The sequence below is a fragment of the Mustela lutreola genome, chromosome 4 (genome assembly GCF_030435805.1).
Source record: "Mustela lutreola isolate mMusLut2 chromosome 4, mMusLut2.pri, whole genome shotgun sequence".
NCBI lineage: Eukaryota > Metazoa > Chordata > Mammalia > Carnivora > Mustelidae > Mustela > Mustela lutreola.
The window spans coordinates 170,169,963-170,187,244 of record NC_081293.1 but is presented as its reverse complement, the minus strand read 5'-3'; the positions used below and the strand labels follow the sequence as shown (position 1 = coordinate 170,187,244).

At 36.1% G+C, this 17,282-nt stretch overlaps 1 protein-coding gene across 4 annotated transcripts in view; it reads right to left on the bottom strand.

Annotated features, from left to right (window-relative positions):
- Positions 1–17,282, bottom strand: part of CFTR (CF transmembrane conductance regulator) — a 169,500-nt gene that overhangs the window by 49,899 nt on the left and 102,319 nt on the right. For all 4 annotated transcript variants that reach the window (XM_059171669.1, XM_059171668.1, XM_059171666.1 and 1 more), the window contains 5 exons: positions 11,205–11,242; positions 10,489–10,739; positions 8,949–9,028; positions 4,264–4,414; positions 3,143–3,370 (listed from right to left, as the gene is read on the bottom strand). In XM_059171669.1, coding sequence (XP_059027652.1) covers positions 3,143–3,370; positions 4,264–4,414; positions 8,949–9,028; positions 10,489–10,739; positions 11,205–11,242 — 748 coding nt within the window. The remainder of the gene's footprint in view (positions 1–3,142; positions 3,371–4,263; positions 4,415–8,948; positions 9,029–10,488; positions 10,740–11,204; positions 11,243–17,282) is intronic.

The window sequence follows — 17,282 nt, the reverse complement described above, 5'->3', positions numbered from 1 at the left end:
AAAAATATAAACAGGCTTTATGTTATTCTCTCTGCTGTGAACCTCTTTATGCTTCTCCTAGGGCATGCATCATATCAAAGTTACATTCTAATTTTGTGCTAATTTTAACCATCTTTCATCTCAGTTCACCACATTATCTACCACTAGTAATAATATCTTGCATATAGTTAAGTAATAAACCAATGTTTTAAGTTAAAGAGTGACTGGGACCCTCTGGGTGGCTCAGTTGGTTGAGCAACTGCCTTCAGCTCAGGTCATGATCCTGGAGTCCGGGGATTGAGTCCCACATCGGGCTCCCTGCTCGGCACGGAGTCTGCTTCTCCCTCTGACCTCTCCCCTCTCATTCTCTCAACTAAATAAATATTTTAAAAAATAATAAATTAAAGAGTGACTATTAGGAAAGAGTTGCCCTTTAAAAAAAAAGTGTCAGGTATTGAAGGGGCTGCTGGTGTCAGGTAAATACCACGGTCATCTCTTCTACTACTCCTCTGTAGGTAATAATACCTTCAAAGTCTACAATGGGCAATGACAAAAAACTTCTATGTCTGGATGAGGTCCTCCACAAAGAAGTCAAAAGCATGAGGGCACCTGGGTGGCTCAGTTGGTTAAGTGACTGCCTTCAGCTCAGGCCATGATCCTGGAGTCCCATTGGGCTCCCTGCTCAGTGGGGAGTCTGCTTCTCCCTCTGACCTTCCCCCCCAATCTCTCTCTCTCTTTCTCTCTCTCCCAAATAAATAAAGTCTTTTAAAAAATGTCAAAATCAGGAGAAAGGTTTGAGCAGTATCCATTAGATGATTAGATATGCTTCCTGCCTTTGTGAGGAGAACTTTCTCTACTAAGCAGACATTTTGGGGTACAAAGTGGACTTAGGGTTTCATGAGGAAGTCAAAACTCATGGGTCTGCCATTGAGAAAGGGAGAAAACTGCCTTTTATATTAAAAAAAAAAAAAAAAAACTACAAAAAAAAAAAAAACGACCAGTTTGCGCAGGATGAATAATACTTAAGTGTTTAATTAGAATACATAGCTTCTATGTATTAGAGAGGACCACTAATTTATGACTATAAAAATTTTCTAACAGAAACGTTTTTAAAACTTTAGGTTATCAAGTCTCCATTGAGAGTCAGTCCTGGCAAGTGTACTATAGGATAAGATCATTACTGGGTTCTAAAATTGGGGGAAGTAATTTGTCCTATTATTAATTGAAATTTTTTCTTCCACATTTCCTCTGACAGAAGACAAACCATAGGCAGTAGGCATGTGCTTTTAATACTAAATCATTTATTCCAAATAGGTAAGATTTATCAGAACCCCAGTATATTACTCATTCTGAAGATTAAGATGAGAGTAAGATAAAATTTTAATAATAACAAGAATAAATAATATAATATTTATGGGTATTTAGTAGGAACCAGCACTATACCAAGTGTTTTACACAAATTATCTCATTTAATAGTCACCCAAACTATATGATAGATAGGTACTGTTATCCTGTGTATTTACAATATGAGGAAAATGAGGGCCTTAGAGAAGCTAACTAGTATGTACAAGTTATCACAGCTGAGGACTAGGAGAAGCGGGATTGCTATTCATCAGGTGGCTAACATTCACTCTGGCTTAGAATCAGGTTTGACTAACTGGTCCTGAACTAAAGTGATCTGTCAATGTTTTGACTACTGCCCTACTATATCAGGACTTAATCAGATCCTTAACCACGATTTTACAGCACATGACACATTGTTAACAAATCTTCATCCATTCAGCCCTCTTTGATCTTGTTTCAAATAACTTAAAGGAAAAATTTTAAAATTCTGAGCCTAAGAAGAAAATTGACTATAGTATTAAGGATTTTAGTTCATTTGCCTGTTCACTTATATTCATCACAGAGAGTCATTTCCCACTGCGAGTTGAGAGAAAGATGGATGTGGGGAACCTACTCCTCTCACAGCAGTCAAGGTGAGCCTGTTTTCTGTTCTTTCCAGTACTCTGTACCTGGTCAAAGGAACGCTGCTGTTAACTTCAGGGGCCATAGGCAGTCACTGTGGCACAGCTCTGGTTCACCCAGAAAACCAGTCATCAGAGAGAGAGATAGAATACAGGAAGCAGCCACAGAGGACTACACTCAGGCAGCATCCAGCCACAAGAGATGAGGATGTCTCCTCTGTTCCCTCTGGAGACCCAGCATGTTCCTGCCCTGGGCTTCACGGGACCCTCCTGGGATTCCAGCCTGTGCTTCCTTCTGTTGGAGAAGGATTCTATTTCTAACAACTGAACGATCCCTCAGATTTGGCAGGTGCTCTAAATCTGTCCACTGTGGCATGTATAAGCTATTTCAACACTTCTAGCTCTGTTAATTCAGCTTCTTAACTTAGAAGAACTCATTTGTTCATACAGAGTTTCATTGTACTTATGGTGAAAAGTTCTGTGTATTTCACCCAAAGATCTTAACATTCAAGACATTATTTTTTTAAGAATATGGTACTTCTGGGCACCTGGGTGGCTCAGTGCCTTCAGCAGGGTCATGATCCCACCCTCCTGGGATCAAGCCCTGCATCAGGCTCCCTGCTTGGCGGGGAGCTTGCTTCTCCCTCTCCAGCTCCACCATGCTTTTCTCTCTGTCATAAATAAATAAAAATCTTAACAAAAACAAACAAAAAAAAGAATATAGTACTTCTATCTAAGTTATTCACTCCTGTGGTAGTTTTTCATCATGTAAAATTTACATTAGGATAGTGAATTGCACAACTGGTAGTAAAAAGAAACAAATTTACTAGGGTGGGGGCATTTTGTGTGCATATGTGTATAAACAGGGATGTTTCTTTCCCCCATTCAGGAAGCACTTGAATTTTTGACACCAAGATTCTTTATCAATATGAGAGTCAAAAGATGATTTTTTTCCTTTCAATCACAGATTTGTATCTGACCTTCTCTGTGTCTCTTTTACAAACTGTAAAGCTAAAATAATAGAGCTCTCATTCAAAGAAATTATTTGTCCCACAATAAATGAAGTTTCAGATTAATAAACTCCCTCCAAAATCTACTTAAAGGTATCTAAAATGTTCAACCAATGAGAATGTAGCATTTTAGGGTTGACAAAGTTTTAAATTAAATGGTCAATTCAGTAGTTAACAAGTTCATATTACCTGTTGTTAAAATGGAAATGAAGGTAATAGCAATGAAGAATATGACAAAAATAATTTCCATTCTCATTTGGAACCAGCGTAGTGTGGATAGGTACAAGAACCAGTTGGCGGTATGTAAGTTCAGAGCCTTGTGAAATAGAGTTTCGAAGTAAGGCTGACGTCCAAAGGCCCGAAGTGTCCATAGTCCTTTCAAGCTTGTGACAAGATGAGTGAAAATTGGACTCCTGCCTGCGAAACAGTCCACAGAAAACAATGCAAATGATGTAGCGACATAATGCAAATTCTTACTACCAGTTACCTGAAAAAGATTAGCTTAAGGAAGAGTAATCATTCACCAAAATCATTGATTAGATGTTTTTCACACTGGTGCCATACTTTGAATAGTTGTCTTTCTTAAAGACATCTTAAATGAATTAGTCTCCTTTGTTACTTGGCCACCATGGATAGGAGCTTATCATAAAATCAATACCATGTTTTATTTATATTTCTTGGCTACCCTAGCTAATCCTAAATTTTAACAAATGATTTATTAATTTATTCTAAATTAATCACTGCTGAGAGAAAATGTTTTTTTTTAAAGACAATTATTTAAGTTTATATGAGTTCAATTAGATAATAATCTCAGAAGAAACACACTGCGTATTTAACTCTGAAAATGCACCAGCAGCAATGCTATTACTGAAAAATGTGCTTCCCAAACAGCTCAAACAGTGCTCAGGCAGCACACAAAAAGGTAGTCCCCAGGGGGAAAGAAAGGGTATCTGAAAAATTTTATCCAGTGTTGTTTGGGAACCCAGACAAAACTTTAGTAACAGTAGCACTATCATTTTAAAATGTAATTTATATAATTATGTATATTATATATGAACATCTTACACGCCAGCCCTCATAAGACCACACACTTATTTTAAAACCAAAATGAAGTCCCATGGTCATTAACAAACACAATCTATGTGTGCTTTGTAATTTACTGTGTCCTTTTGCATACACCTTCTTACTGTGACATAATGTAAGAGTTTAAAAGCAGGGGGAAAAGTGCGAAAAGTAGGTGAATGATCGAGAATCACAAATAGCCTTTGTGGTCGTTTTCCATGGCGAGCATTGCACGGGCAGCTTCATACCTTCAGATTCCAGTTGCTTGAGTTGCTGTGAGGTGTGGAGGAAGTAGGCCCTCAGCATAATGAAAGCTGCTATGACAGGCACTGTTGCTAGGAAGATGTAGGGTTGCAAAGCCGAAACTACTGTCACAGCTCCAATCACAATTAGTAACAACTGCAGGATCAGAGAAAGCACTTGGGTGAGTAAATGTTTTCATGTTGTAAAGCACACAAGAGTATGCCAGAGATGTCTTTCTAAAGACCCTTTTCACACTCTGTTCCATTCTTTTTTCTTTTTTTTAAGATTTTATTTATTTATTTGATAGAGAGAGAGAAAGGAAGAGAGGGAACACCAGCAAGTGAAGTGGGAGAGGAAGAAGCAGGCTTCCCAATGGAGCTGGGAGCCCTGGATGGGGCTCAATCCCAGGGCTAGATCCCAAGACCCTAGGATCATGACCGGAGCCAAAGGCAGCCTCTTAAAGACTGAGCCACCAGGTGCCCCACTCTGTTCCATTCTTAACAAGAGGCAACTAACTTCTAGTAGGAAAACAGCCATGTGAACATAGTGTTTTTCATAAGCTCTATCAAAATTCAAAATATTTGTCAGTTTGCTTAGAATAACATTCTGAAGTTTTGAAAACATGGTATTCTTGGATATCAGTATATTCTCATTTCCCATATGCCTTAAAATGCTGTATGATAAATAATCATAGATGAGTATGATTTTTTTTCCTAGCCTGGTCTTCTTTCAAAATAATGTTTTTTAATTTTGAAATAGTTTTGGCATAAATGTGAAATTTTAGGATTGATTTAATTTAATTTAATTTCATTAATTTAATATGATTTAATTAAAATGGCCCATCACATTAAGTACCAGTATATCTAAAAGACAAAAGCTCTTGCACTGGCATAATAGAAACATTCAACGATTCCATTAGGCTCGGGATCCTTCACTTGCTGTTGACAGTTGTGAACAGCACTGTATTTGTTTGGCTTGTGCTATTTTTACCATATAATTACAATTTGGTACTGTTGGATTATAATATTGGTTAGAGAAAGTGATGGTTCTGTTTTCATGATTGTCGATATGCTAGAGATTCTTAGGACTGAAAATGCAACTATGTTACAATAGAATAGGTAGAACTGGGTAGACCCAAGATGTCATAGAGAAAAACGAGAAAGGTGGGTACAAGTGGAAATTATGAAACAGTCACAATATAAGTTTCCAACAATTAGAATCATCCTGAACATTGCTCAAACTAAGACATAATAGAAAAAGAAGTCTAAACATTGAGAAAAACAATTCTATTCGCTCTATAAGAGGCCATCCTTAGGAACTGAGGTCAGAAGCTAATAATTTAGCACTGGGGCTTAACTAAAGGCACTGGTGTAATATATTTGATATTCTCATTACAAAAGACACCTTAAATTCTGTTCTAGTTTTTAATTCACAGTGGATAAGAACCCAATCATTTTAGACCAGGTGTATTCATGAGACAACAACAAAATAAATAGAAGGAATTCAAGACAAGATGAAAATATGGACACAGAATTCTAATTCCTAATCACCCTTACCCAAATCCTAAACTTCTTCAGGAAAAAAAAAATTTTTCAATAGACAGTAAAGCCTGTAAGACACCATCCATTCATGGGCCCAGGAATTAGACAGCACATTTTCACTCCCTGAAACCAGCTCAGAAGCATTCCTGTCACTGAAGAGCACCTACCACTGCCTGGGAAACTAGAGTGGATAAGAGTGAAGGATCACTCTGAAATCTACAGTAAGTTAATGAATGAATAGAGGTAGATATATAAATAAATACCTATTTAAAACAAGGAGATGAATACCAGGTTTGAAATTTAATCCATAAATGAATTTTTAAATAAGGTATTAATGGGATTAATAGAATGAGTGATGGGGGGAAGATGTGAAAGGCACAGAAGAAATCAATGTAGTAGGACTCTGTGGAATCATATATTGGGATAAGAGAGAAGAAATCTAAAGAGCTAAATGTTTTAAGGCTGAAAAGAGAAGATTTTGGTATTTTAAAATACATCAGCTTCAATTTAATAAAAAAAAAAAATCATTCACCCAAACACGGAGATAGGTAGGATGTTAAGACATGGTTTTTCTCTGTCTCACAAATATACCTGGTCTAAAATGAATTGTTTCTTACCCACTCTGAATTCAAAACTAGGACACGATTTAAGGTTTCTTTGTGTAACAAGAATATCAACTATATTAAACCAGTGCCTTTAGTTTTGCACACACTGCTAAAATTATTAGCTTCTGACCTCAGCGCCTAAGGATGGCCTGGGCACATGCGTCAATATGGGCCATTTCCAGTATGCTAACGTGAGGCGAAGAAATTGAGTACTGAAAGTGACCATCATCAGATTTATCTACCTTATTTTATGGGTTAGAAATAGAATCACACCTTCCATTTCCACTATACAATGTTCCAATACAGAAAGCAAATTTACTAGAACATTACTAAATGTTGGAAAAAAAGAGTAAACAGAAACTAATTTTTTAAAGGTATGCCTTATTCTGGGCAAAAATCTTTTCCTGGAATGTTCTGAATTGAATAAATTTCTTTAATATGAACATTATTAATATAACCAGAGAAGCTCACAATCTAGACAGGTTTTTTATAATAAAACTGTGATGAATGACTGATTTTTTTAAAAAGATTTTATTTATTTATTGGACAGAGAGTGAGCAAGCACAAGCAGGGAGTAGCAGAGGGAGGGGGAGAAGCTGCCTCCCCACTAAGCAAGGAACCTGATGCAGGGACTTGATCCAAGGACCCCAGGATCATGACCTGAGCTGAAGGCAGACACTTAACCCATTGAGCCACCCAGGTACCCCGAATGACTGATTTTTTTTAAAAAGATTTTATTTATTTATTGGACAGAGAGAGATCACAAGTAGGCAGAGAAGCAGGTAGACAGAGAGAGAGGGAAGCAGGCTCCCTGCTGAGCAGAGAGCCCAATGCAGGACTCCATCCTAGGACCCTGAGATCATAACCTGAGCCCAAGGCAGTGGCCTAACCCACTGAGCCACCGAGGTGCCCCCTGAATGACTGATTTTTAAATAAAATCAAAACTAAACAGATTTTCCTGCCATTTGGTTATTATATATTATGTTTCATGTGAAGCCCTCTTCTAAATAAAATAGGGAAATTAAATAAATAAAAGAGCCCTTCCAAAATTACTTGTGAAACCACAACAAATGAATCGAAAAAAAACATTAGAAGTTGAAGAAAAACTATTTGCATTGCTTTAAACAGAAAGGATTTCAGGCCCATTGCCAGGTTTCTAAAAAGTGTTAATTTATAAAATAGAGACAAAAAAATGTTTGTCCCACAGGATTTCTGAAGCAAGCTTCACACTGATTCAGAAAATAGTAAACTACTAGAATAAAAAAAAAAAAATTATCAAGGGCCAATTTCTGAATCCTTTTGCAATCATGTCAAGATGTCCATGCCCCAGTTTGTACCTAATTTAATAATACTATATTTAGGACCAGTCCATTATGCTCCTAGAATGAGGAACAGATCAACTGCATTTAAAGACATGGGACATGCTCCTTCAAATGTATGGCCCCAAAGCATCAGTAAAAGAATTCCAGCAGCAATTACTGAGTTATATCTTTAAACAGAGAAACTGAAGGAAATCCAAAATGCTTATGTGGAACAGTTAATATGTTTAATTGTGCCAATCATTGCAGATGAGGCAAACTGACAATCTGGTTTTTCTGCACCTGCCAATGTCAGTTGTGTATACACACAAATGTGGTAGCCCTTATTTTGTTTTACAGGTCTTCTCTATAAAGTATTATTATGGGGGAGGGGGAAGAGAGAATGACTCATCATAAGATGGGCTGCAATGTTCCAGCTGTCTCTCCAAGAAGATCATGGAGACTGTATTTGTTTGACCTAAGTCACACAGGAAGCTGTTTTCAAACCTGGTCCAATAGCCAAGGTCATTAACTCACAACATTCCTTAAATCCTGCCACTCATAGAGTCCTAATATACATCCCCTAGGTCATCTTCATCTCCATGTTTTCCTTTTTTTCTCATTCTCACTTTCAGTCAATCATCACACCCCAGGGATACACGCTCAGAGCCAGTGGCCTCTTCAGATCTGTCGCCCAGGGACAGTCCTCACTAGGGCTCTTTCCCCTCTCATCTGTTTGGAAATGTATCCGTTCTTCTGTCCTGTATTATGGTCCTTACTGTGAGGATGCTGGCTAGCCAGTCTGGGCTACTATCCATTATTATTGGATAAGATTGGTTGAAACTATAGCCCATCAAGGAATAGCTTTTTATTTTTAACATGGGCCCCTTGGAGACAGGTGACTTCCATGAAACAGTAATGCCGATTCAAGAATGTCATACTTTGTAGACAGTGATTTGGGGAAAGATGCTCTATTATATCTTTCAAATCATCCCCAAGCACATGGCTATTATATCTAAATGTAGAATTGCCTTAGGTTTGGGTCCGGTAAACAGTTCTGACTTATCACTGAATTTACTAAATTTATGCCTATTTTGAAGACTTTTGATATTGACAGAATTAACACAATAGATAGGATTTCAACTCTCAAAAGAAAAATAAGCAAAACTTAATTTACCTCTTTTTCTAATTGTTTTTAAAAGTATGACAAATGTAAAGACACTTAGTAATTCTTATTTTTACAAACCTGGACGAAGTCAAATATGGTAAGGGGCAGAAGATCATCCAAAATTGCTATGTCTTTGGAGAATCTATTAAGAATCCCACCTATAATATAAAGGAAGATAAATTCTACAAAAAAAAACCACAGTAATCTTGAAAAGACAAATCAATATTTGATCAATCTGGATCACAGCAGAAGCATTCAGAACTCAAATAAGGATTAGCATGTAATAAGATAAATAAGAAATCAGAAAAGTTTAGTGTTGTACAAAGAAACTTATGGTCTCCTACTTTTTAAAACTTCATAAAATGCAGACTGAGCTAAGATTCATCCTACTGTTACCATCTCACACTTGCAAGCCTAAATTTAATGATAATTTACTAGATATGCTAACACGATTCCCGTACATCTCTATTCCATAATGTGTGGCTCTCCCTCTCCTCTGACTTCTACACCTTTCTGACATACCTAAGCAGAACCCATGGTTACTCTTAATTTCTGCCTGCCTCTTATGTGGACCTTCTTTGTCATGTTTTCTCTTTCCACCCTCTTTACTGGAAATCTAAGCTTTAGCCTGTCTTCTGAATTCCAGACTCATGTTTATAAATCTGATAATGTTTCCCTTCAATGAACAAAAAATATATATGTAGTGTATACTATGTGCCAGGCATAATGCTAGGCACTGAGATAACAGGTGAATAAGCCATGCCCCTTGCCCTTAAGGAATTCATTGTCTAGGTGCAGTTAAAGACACAATTAGATAAAACATCATACAGTACAAAGAAAGTGATATTGAATCTTATCATCCAACCCCCTCATTAACTGCATGATAAAGTCCAAAATTCTTAGTTTAATATTTAATGCCACCCAAAGTAAGTTCCCCATAATCTCTCATATTTACCTTTTTTTTTTACTCTCTAAGTAAATTTCAGTGATATTATATAGTGTTTTCAATTATAGTCAACATATTATAGATTAGCTCCTCAGACCTTATTTATTTTACAGGGCAAGTTTTTGCCCTTTTACCAACCTCTATAGTGGTGTCAAAAAATACTTTAAAAATATGTTCTGGATTTATTTTTCCACTTCCACCAAAAGAAAGAAAGAAATAATAAAAAAAAAAAGAAAACCTTAGAGAAAATTTATTTGATCATCTTTTAACAGTTACATGAAACTAGATTATTCTACCTCATCAAAAGACTTCATTAGTAAAAGAATTTTATATTTTCCTTGGTTACTTCAATTATTTTCTTTTAAATAATACTATACATTGACAATAAGATGCCTGAAAATGGGGCTAGACCAAATATCTGAATTGAGAAGGACAACTAATCCAGAAGGCCTGTTTCTGTTGCTACACTCCCATCAGCAACATGTTTATTAGCTAAGACGGAAAAATGAGGAGCAGCAATGTCTGATAGCCTACATCATCTAAAAAATGTGTGTGCCAGTCAGAAGGAAGATGCTTCCATCAAAAGTCAATGTTGCTGCTAAAAAACCAATGAAATCATGGGACCTTTTGATTGTGGATCAGCAGTATCATTTTGTATACCTAGTCAAATACCTGCTTTCAATGCATTGAGGGTTGACATAGGTGCTTGAAGAACAGCATGTAACATTTTGTGGTGTAAAATTTTCGACACTGTGATTAGAGTATGCACCAGTGGTAAACCTCTGAAGAATCCCAGGGCAAGCAAAGTGTCTGCTACTCCCACATAAATGTAAAAAACATAATATGTGCTGGTACTGGTGAAGATCACTGTGTAACTGCTATTTATGCTCTGAGTACTATTCCCTTTGTCTTGAGAAGCTGTTCTGCAAAGCAAAAAGAAATCATTACTTGGCATCCAAACTCACCCACTGAATTTCCAATACATGTAGATAAAACTGAACTTGAGTCTGAAGAAACACACATATTTCATTAGCATGCATTATGCCTTTGATCTCAAAGACTTACTATTGCAATGAAGTAGAGTACATTTTTTCACCACTAAAACATAAAATTGACCGTTACTAATCAGTCTGAGAAAATACTAAATGTAAAATGCCCCTTTCAAAATCTGTATTGCATTTTATGAAAGCTAAACATAGCTAAATCCTTTGGGAACTGGCAAACAGCTGCCGAAACTGCATATGCTTACAATTTAAACAAAAGAACTTAATTTTTCATTTTTATAATACTATGGGGAAATGAAGTACCATGGATATTATAATATTTAATAAGACCCATATAATCAATAGAACCAAAATATAATCTGCAATAGGACATGGAATACTCACTTTTTAAGTAGCCACAACACAACCAAAGAAATAGCCACCTGGAATAAAACAATACACATTTGATTTTCTTTCAACGTCTCTATCTATTCCTCCCGTACTCACCTCTAATGCCACCACCACCAAAAGCAAAATACACACAATCTCATTTTCCTTTGCTTTGCTTTCCTGGATCTAGCAGCTGCAATAATTGTTCTAGAAATTATTATTTGTGCTGATAACATGTTAATAGAATTCAAATTTTACTCTTTTAAATACTTTGCCTTTTTTCTCCATCATTCAACAGGAAATATTCATGGAATCTCACAGAGGAGCTAAGATTACAGTTAAATTATTTAAATAATAAACTTTGTTCCTAATAAAGAGACTAATAACCTACTGGAAGATCATTTATTTAGTTAGTTGTCATAAATAATTTCATTTATTGCAATGGATGAAAGACTAATTCTTATTTATTGGAAAATAAATAAATATTTATGAAAAGTAATTAAAAGTTTCAAGAGTGCATCCAAAATACTTGAAGAACTTATAAAACTCAACATCCCCAGAACAAAAATTCCATTTAAAAATCGTCAGAAGATATGAACAGACATCCAGGTGGCCAACAGACACATGAAAAGATGTTTATCATCACTTATCATCAGGGAAATGTAAATCAAAACCACAATGAGATATTACCTCACACCCAACAGAATGGCTAAAATCAATAACACAAGAAATAATAGGTGTTGGAGAGGATGTGGAGAAAAAGGAAGCTTCGTGCACTGTTGGTGGGAATGTAAACTGGGAATGCAAACAGCCACTGTGGGAAACAGTATAGAGGTTCCTGAAAAAGTTAAAAATAGAACTACCCTACGATCCATCGATTGCCCTACTGGACATTTACCCAAAGAATACGAAAAACCCTGATTCAAAGGGATACATGCACCCATATGATTATAGCAGTGTTATAGATAATGGCCAAGATATGGAAACCGCTCAAGTGTCCACTGACTGATGAATGGATAAAGAGGATGTGGTGTATACACACACACACATACACTCAGAGGGAATATGTTTTAGTCATAAAAAAGAATGAAATCTTGCCATTTGCAAAGACATCGAAGCAATCAGAGAGTATAATGCTAAGTGAAGTTAGTCAGAGAAAGAAATTCCATAGGATTTCACTCATTTGTGGAATTTAAGAAACAAAACAAATGAGCAAAGGGGAAAAAAGGAGAGAAACAGACCAAGAAATAGACTCTTAACTACAGAGAACAAACCAACGGTTATCAGAGGGGAGGTGGACGGGGGGATGGATGAAATAGGTGATGGGGATATTAAGGAGTGCACTTGTGATGAACACTGGATGATTACGATAAAAACTTAACAAACAAATTAAAATCAGAAAAAGATTATTCACCCCAAAAAAAGGTCTCAACAGTATGAAAATTCAGTTTATTATAAATTCAGTTTGTTATAAAGACAAAACATCCACTGTAGGTGAAAATATACACTAACTAGTACTACTCAGACTTTCCCAAGGTGGAAGTTTTTGTCTAAGGAATAAATATTCTATACCATAACTGAAAAAATAAAATTTTTTAAACAACTGTGATGTTTTTAGTTCCTTCAATATTTAAGAGGTCTTCACTCAGTTCTATTTCAATTTGCTATTCTATTCTCCTAAAACCTCTGGACAATCTTCTGCTAATACCATCACACTTGTGATACTACAAGTGACTATGATTATACAATTCTCCCAAAACTAACTTTACCAAAGACCTAATAGCAAAAAAAACAAGAAACTGTGAGTAAAATTATCTGAAAATTAATACTACATAAAAATTAATAGAGAAGAAACAAATATACTCAAGTCTCAAGTGTTCTTTCATACTCAAAGTATCTAACAGTACTATATAAAAATGTATAGAGAACATTTGGGATTAACTAAGAAATTATGCTATAAAGTTCTGTATTTTAAGAGGTGCACAGGGTGCCTGGGTGGCACGGTCAGTTAAGCATCTGCCTTTGGCTCAGATCATGACCCCAGGGTCCTGGGATCCAGCCCCCACATCGGGCTCCCTCTCTCTCTCCTCCCAACTCGTGCTCTCTCTCTCATTATCTCTGTTACTACCTCTATCTCCCTCTCAAATAAATAAATAAAATTTTTTAAAAAGAGGTGTGTAAGTTGTAGTTTAATTCACATTATCATGAGTATAATAGTGAAAAATCTAATGTTACTATTCTTACTTTCTTACTTTTTTCATTGTACACATAGCCTCCATGCATTGCATTAGTAAAGAAGAGAAAAAAATAATTCCTGTTTCCTTGAAATTTAAGAAAATTCAAATTGACAAGAAAAAAGGGCAATAATCTGGCTATTTCAAAAGTCTGTGTTCCAGTACAAATGCTTTCCTATTTCCTAAGACTAATAAAATCACTCAAGAACCTAGGTAAGGGTATACTTCTGAGTCACTGCTTGGTTATTATAGCCCCTCTTTGTTCCAATTAAAGAAATATTGACACTCCAATTAAAGAAGTGTCAATATTTCTGGCATTGCCAACATTCTTGGGATAAGAATAAATCCCAGAAACAAATATTTTATAATATTTAGTGATGAACAATAAACAAAGCAGTTTTCCAAGGAACTGGTCTAGTCAACATAATATAAAGTTATTTCCTGGCTGTTGTAAATCGAGACCACTAGTAGATAGAGACACAGAACTTCCACCGCAAACTACTTTTGTTGACTGAAACAAAAACCCTTCCAAGGACTTGACATAATGATATAAGTACAAATATTTGGGGGCATAATAGAAACAATTGATTAAGCAAATTCTATCATTTCATTTCAAAATGTTTCAAAGTTCATACACCTTATGATAGAGTGAGAGTCCTGGGTCAATAAAAAGCAAAAGCAAAATGCCTTTATTATTATTTTTTTTAGGGATTTAAACTTCAATCCGTATCACCTAGGAAACAGTATAGTCTAAATCAGCAATGCCCAAAAGAAATTTCTACAATGATTTCTACTATATCTGCATTGTTCAATTTTGTTGCCACTTATTACATGGGACACTTGATCACTGGAAATGTGGCTAGTATATGTGACCGCGAAACTGAATTTTAAATTTCATTTTATTTTACTTAATTTCACTTAAAATTTATATATTGCTGGTGGCTACTGCACTGGACAATGCATGTATAGAATAATTATAGGGCTGTAGACAGTATTTATTACATATCCATGTAATAATCCAGTGATGGCATCTCTGCACTCAAAATCTGATGATGGCATCTCTGAGGACCGCTCCATGGATTATCAAGATGATGATTCATGAACTGTGCCAATGACCCCAAGATGAAAAAGAAGTAGCCAGTATTGGGGCCCTTGGGTGGCTCAGCTCGTTGAGCATCTAACTAGTCATGATCTCAGGGTTGTGGGACTGAGTCTGCCTCAGGCTCTGTGCTCCGTGGGGAGTCTGTTTGAGATTCCCTCTCTCCCTCTCCCTCTGCCGCCAACAATGCTCTCTCTCTCTCTCTCTCTCTTAAATAAATAAATGAATCTTAAAAAAAAACACATTTGAAAAAGCAGATTATAGATCATGTACTGTGGGGTAAAGTTAAAGAATCCAAACCAATTTATTCTACAAGTTTTTAGATACACAGGATTCAGATCTACTCCTAAATCACACAATGAGATCTGTACGTAAATGAATACCTATTAAAGTACAACTGTTATTTTGAGTTGTTACCAAAGGAGTACAGCATTATAAGTGTTCAGCTAACATAATGCACATCAGTACATTAGTGCATTCCACCCATGAGCTCTATTTTGTTCACTATCCACACAGCACACACTATAAACACAGAATTGTATAACACATTGAAAGAAATATGTGTTGAAGGAGTAAACAGCTGCATGAATGGCAGGCAGTAGTAGCAAAGTGACATATTTTCAAATCATGCCCCAAAACATAGATCCATGCTAAGGAAAGCTGCATTAAAAGAAATATTATTAATCACTTATAGCAGAAGTACTATGGGAGTATATTACATGTCTGTTTTACTAGTAATATAAGGCTACTCAGGGCTTCCTTCTTAACAAAGAGATGATAAATCACAAAAGAATAGGATACAGCAGTACTCTGGCACATTTCTTAAAAATTACAGAATGAAGGGGCACCTGGGTGGCTCAGTGGGTTAAAGCCTCTGCCTTCAGCTCAGGTCATGATCCCTGTGTCCTGGGATTGAGCCCCGCACTGGGCTCTCTGCTCAGCAGAGAGTCTACTTCCTCCTCCTCTCTCTCTGCCTGCCTCTCTGCCTACTTGTGATCTCTGTCAAATAAATAAATAAAATATTAAAAGAAAAAAAAATTACAAAATGAAAATACTAAGCTTAGGATCTTAAGATACTCCGGTCAACAATACCCTCTGGTTATTATAAAAGGAAACTGTTTCTTACTCTTCTTTGTATTTCTCTACCTAGTCAGTGAGTACTGTCAAGGAGAAGCACTAGAAAGCCCAACATGATAGAAATCTTATAGCCTGGGGTACCTGGGTGGCTCAGTTAGTTAAGTGGTTGCCTACCACCCAGGTCATGATCCCAAGGTCCAGGGATTCAGCCCCATGTCCGGTTCCTTGCTCATCGGGCAGTCTGTTTCTCCCTCTCTCTCTCTCCCACTGCCCTCCCCCCACTCATCCCCCTCTCTGCCTCTTTGTCTCTCAAGTATATAAATAAAATCTTTAAAAAAGAAAGAAATTTTATGACCTATGCCCTTGGTGCTAATATCAAAGAACTTATAGAAAATATTGCTTTGCAGTAGAAAAAAATCATATAAAAATAAAAAGGTAGACTGACTCCCTTATCAAAATAACACATTAATGATATGTGATAACAAACTGCATAAATCAAACTAATATTTTCAGTTTCATGCTTTGAAGAAATAAGAAAGGGAAACATTTGGAACCAACTGATAAAATCATAAAATCTAAATTGAAGTATGGTATCTATTAAAACTAAAAATGGATAAATTACTGTCATCAAGGAAGAAATGTATCTTAACCTTTCTTCAGGTTGATCATGATGAGTATGAGGCTCTAAACAAGGTTTAAAAGAACTAAGCTATCTTCTGGGGTTAGAACCTGCACCATGATGCATACTGAAGAGATATGTCAATGGTAATGAGAAAGGGGCACACTGGTATTAAGAGAGAAGTTCAATGTAAAAGAAGAACCATGTAAATTTTGACTCAAAAAGGTGACATAATTGTGAACATCAGTGTTTAGCGATTTAGCGTGCACATCATTAAAACAATTGTTTGTCTACTAACACACCAAGGTTTGTTAATCAAAATTTTGACAGCCACTTTATTGGCAATGCCCCCAGGATGCTGGCCAAAAAACCTCACCATAGTATATCATTTCTTCCCTAGAAAATGGCATTATCAATGTCTTTTGTCCATTAAAAAGACATTTTTTTCTGGCAATAACCGGGAAGGCTCCACTAATCATTTACATTCTCTCTTGTAATTTAGTTTCTAACTTAAAGACAAAGGGTCACTGTCTTCATGATTAAATGAGCTAGTAATATTGTATGCAAGTACAGCAGCACAATGCTCAATCACTAATTAGTTAATTAATTATACACCATTTTGAAAGGAGCATAAGTTAAACTCTACGGAGCTGGATAGGACAAAGATCCTGTAAATTAACATAAATCATCACCATATTCAGAGAGGACCATTTTTTCCTACGTAACTCTATAAATTGGGGACAATCAAGAAATGTGACCTTCCAGTGCAGAGATTTAAATCATTAACAGTTACAAAGGGCTGGTTTGAGATTAAATGTGACACAAGAGTATGTTTCATTCACATTAGTGCTGGTCATTTGGCATGACTAGCAGAGATTAATGAGGTAAATTTAAAATGCATTTCAAAGCAATTTTTGACTCATGCGAGAGTGTCAAATTACCCAACCCCATATTTTTATTAAAGTATAAAAGGGATTATTGAAACTTTCATTATATCTCGGTTATGGATTTGCCCACCTCAGACTATCTTGAGCTTTATAATAACGTGTGACATTAAGGATGTC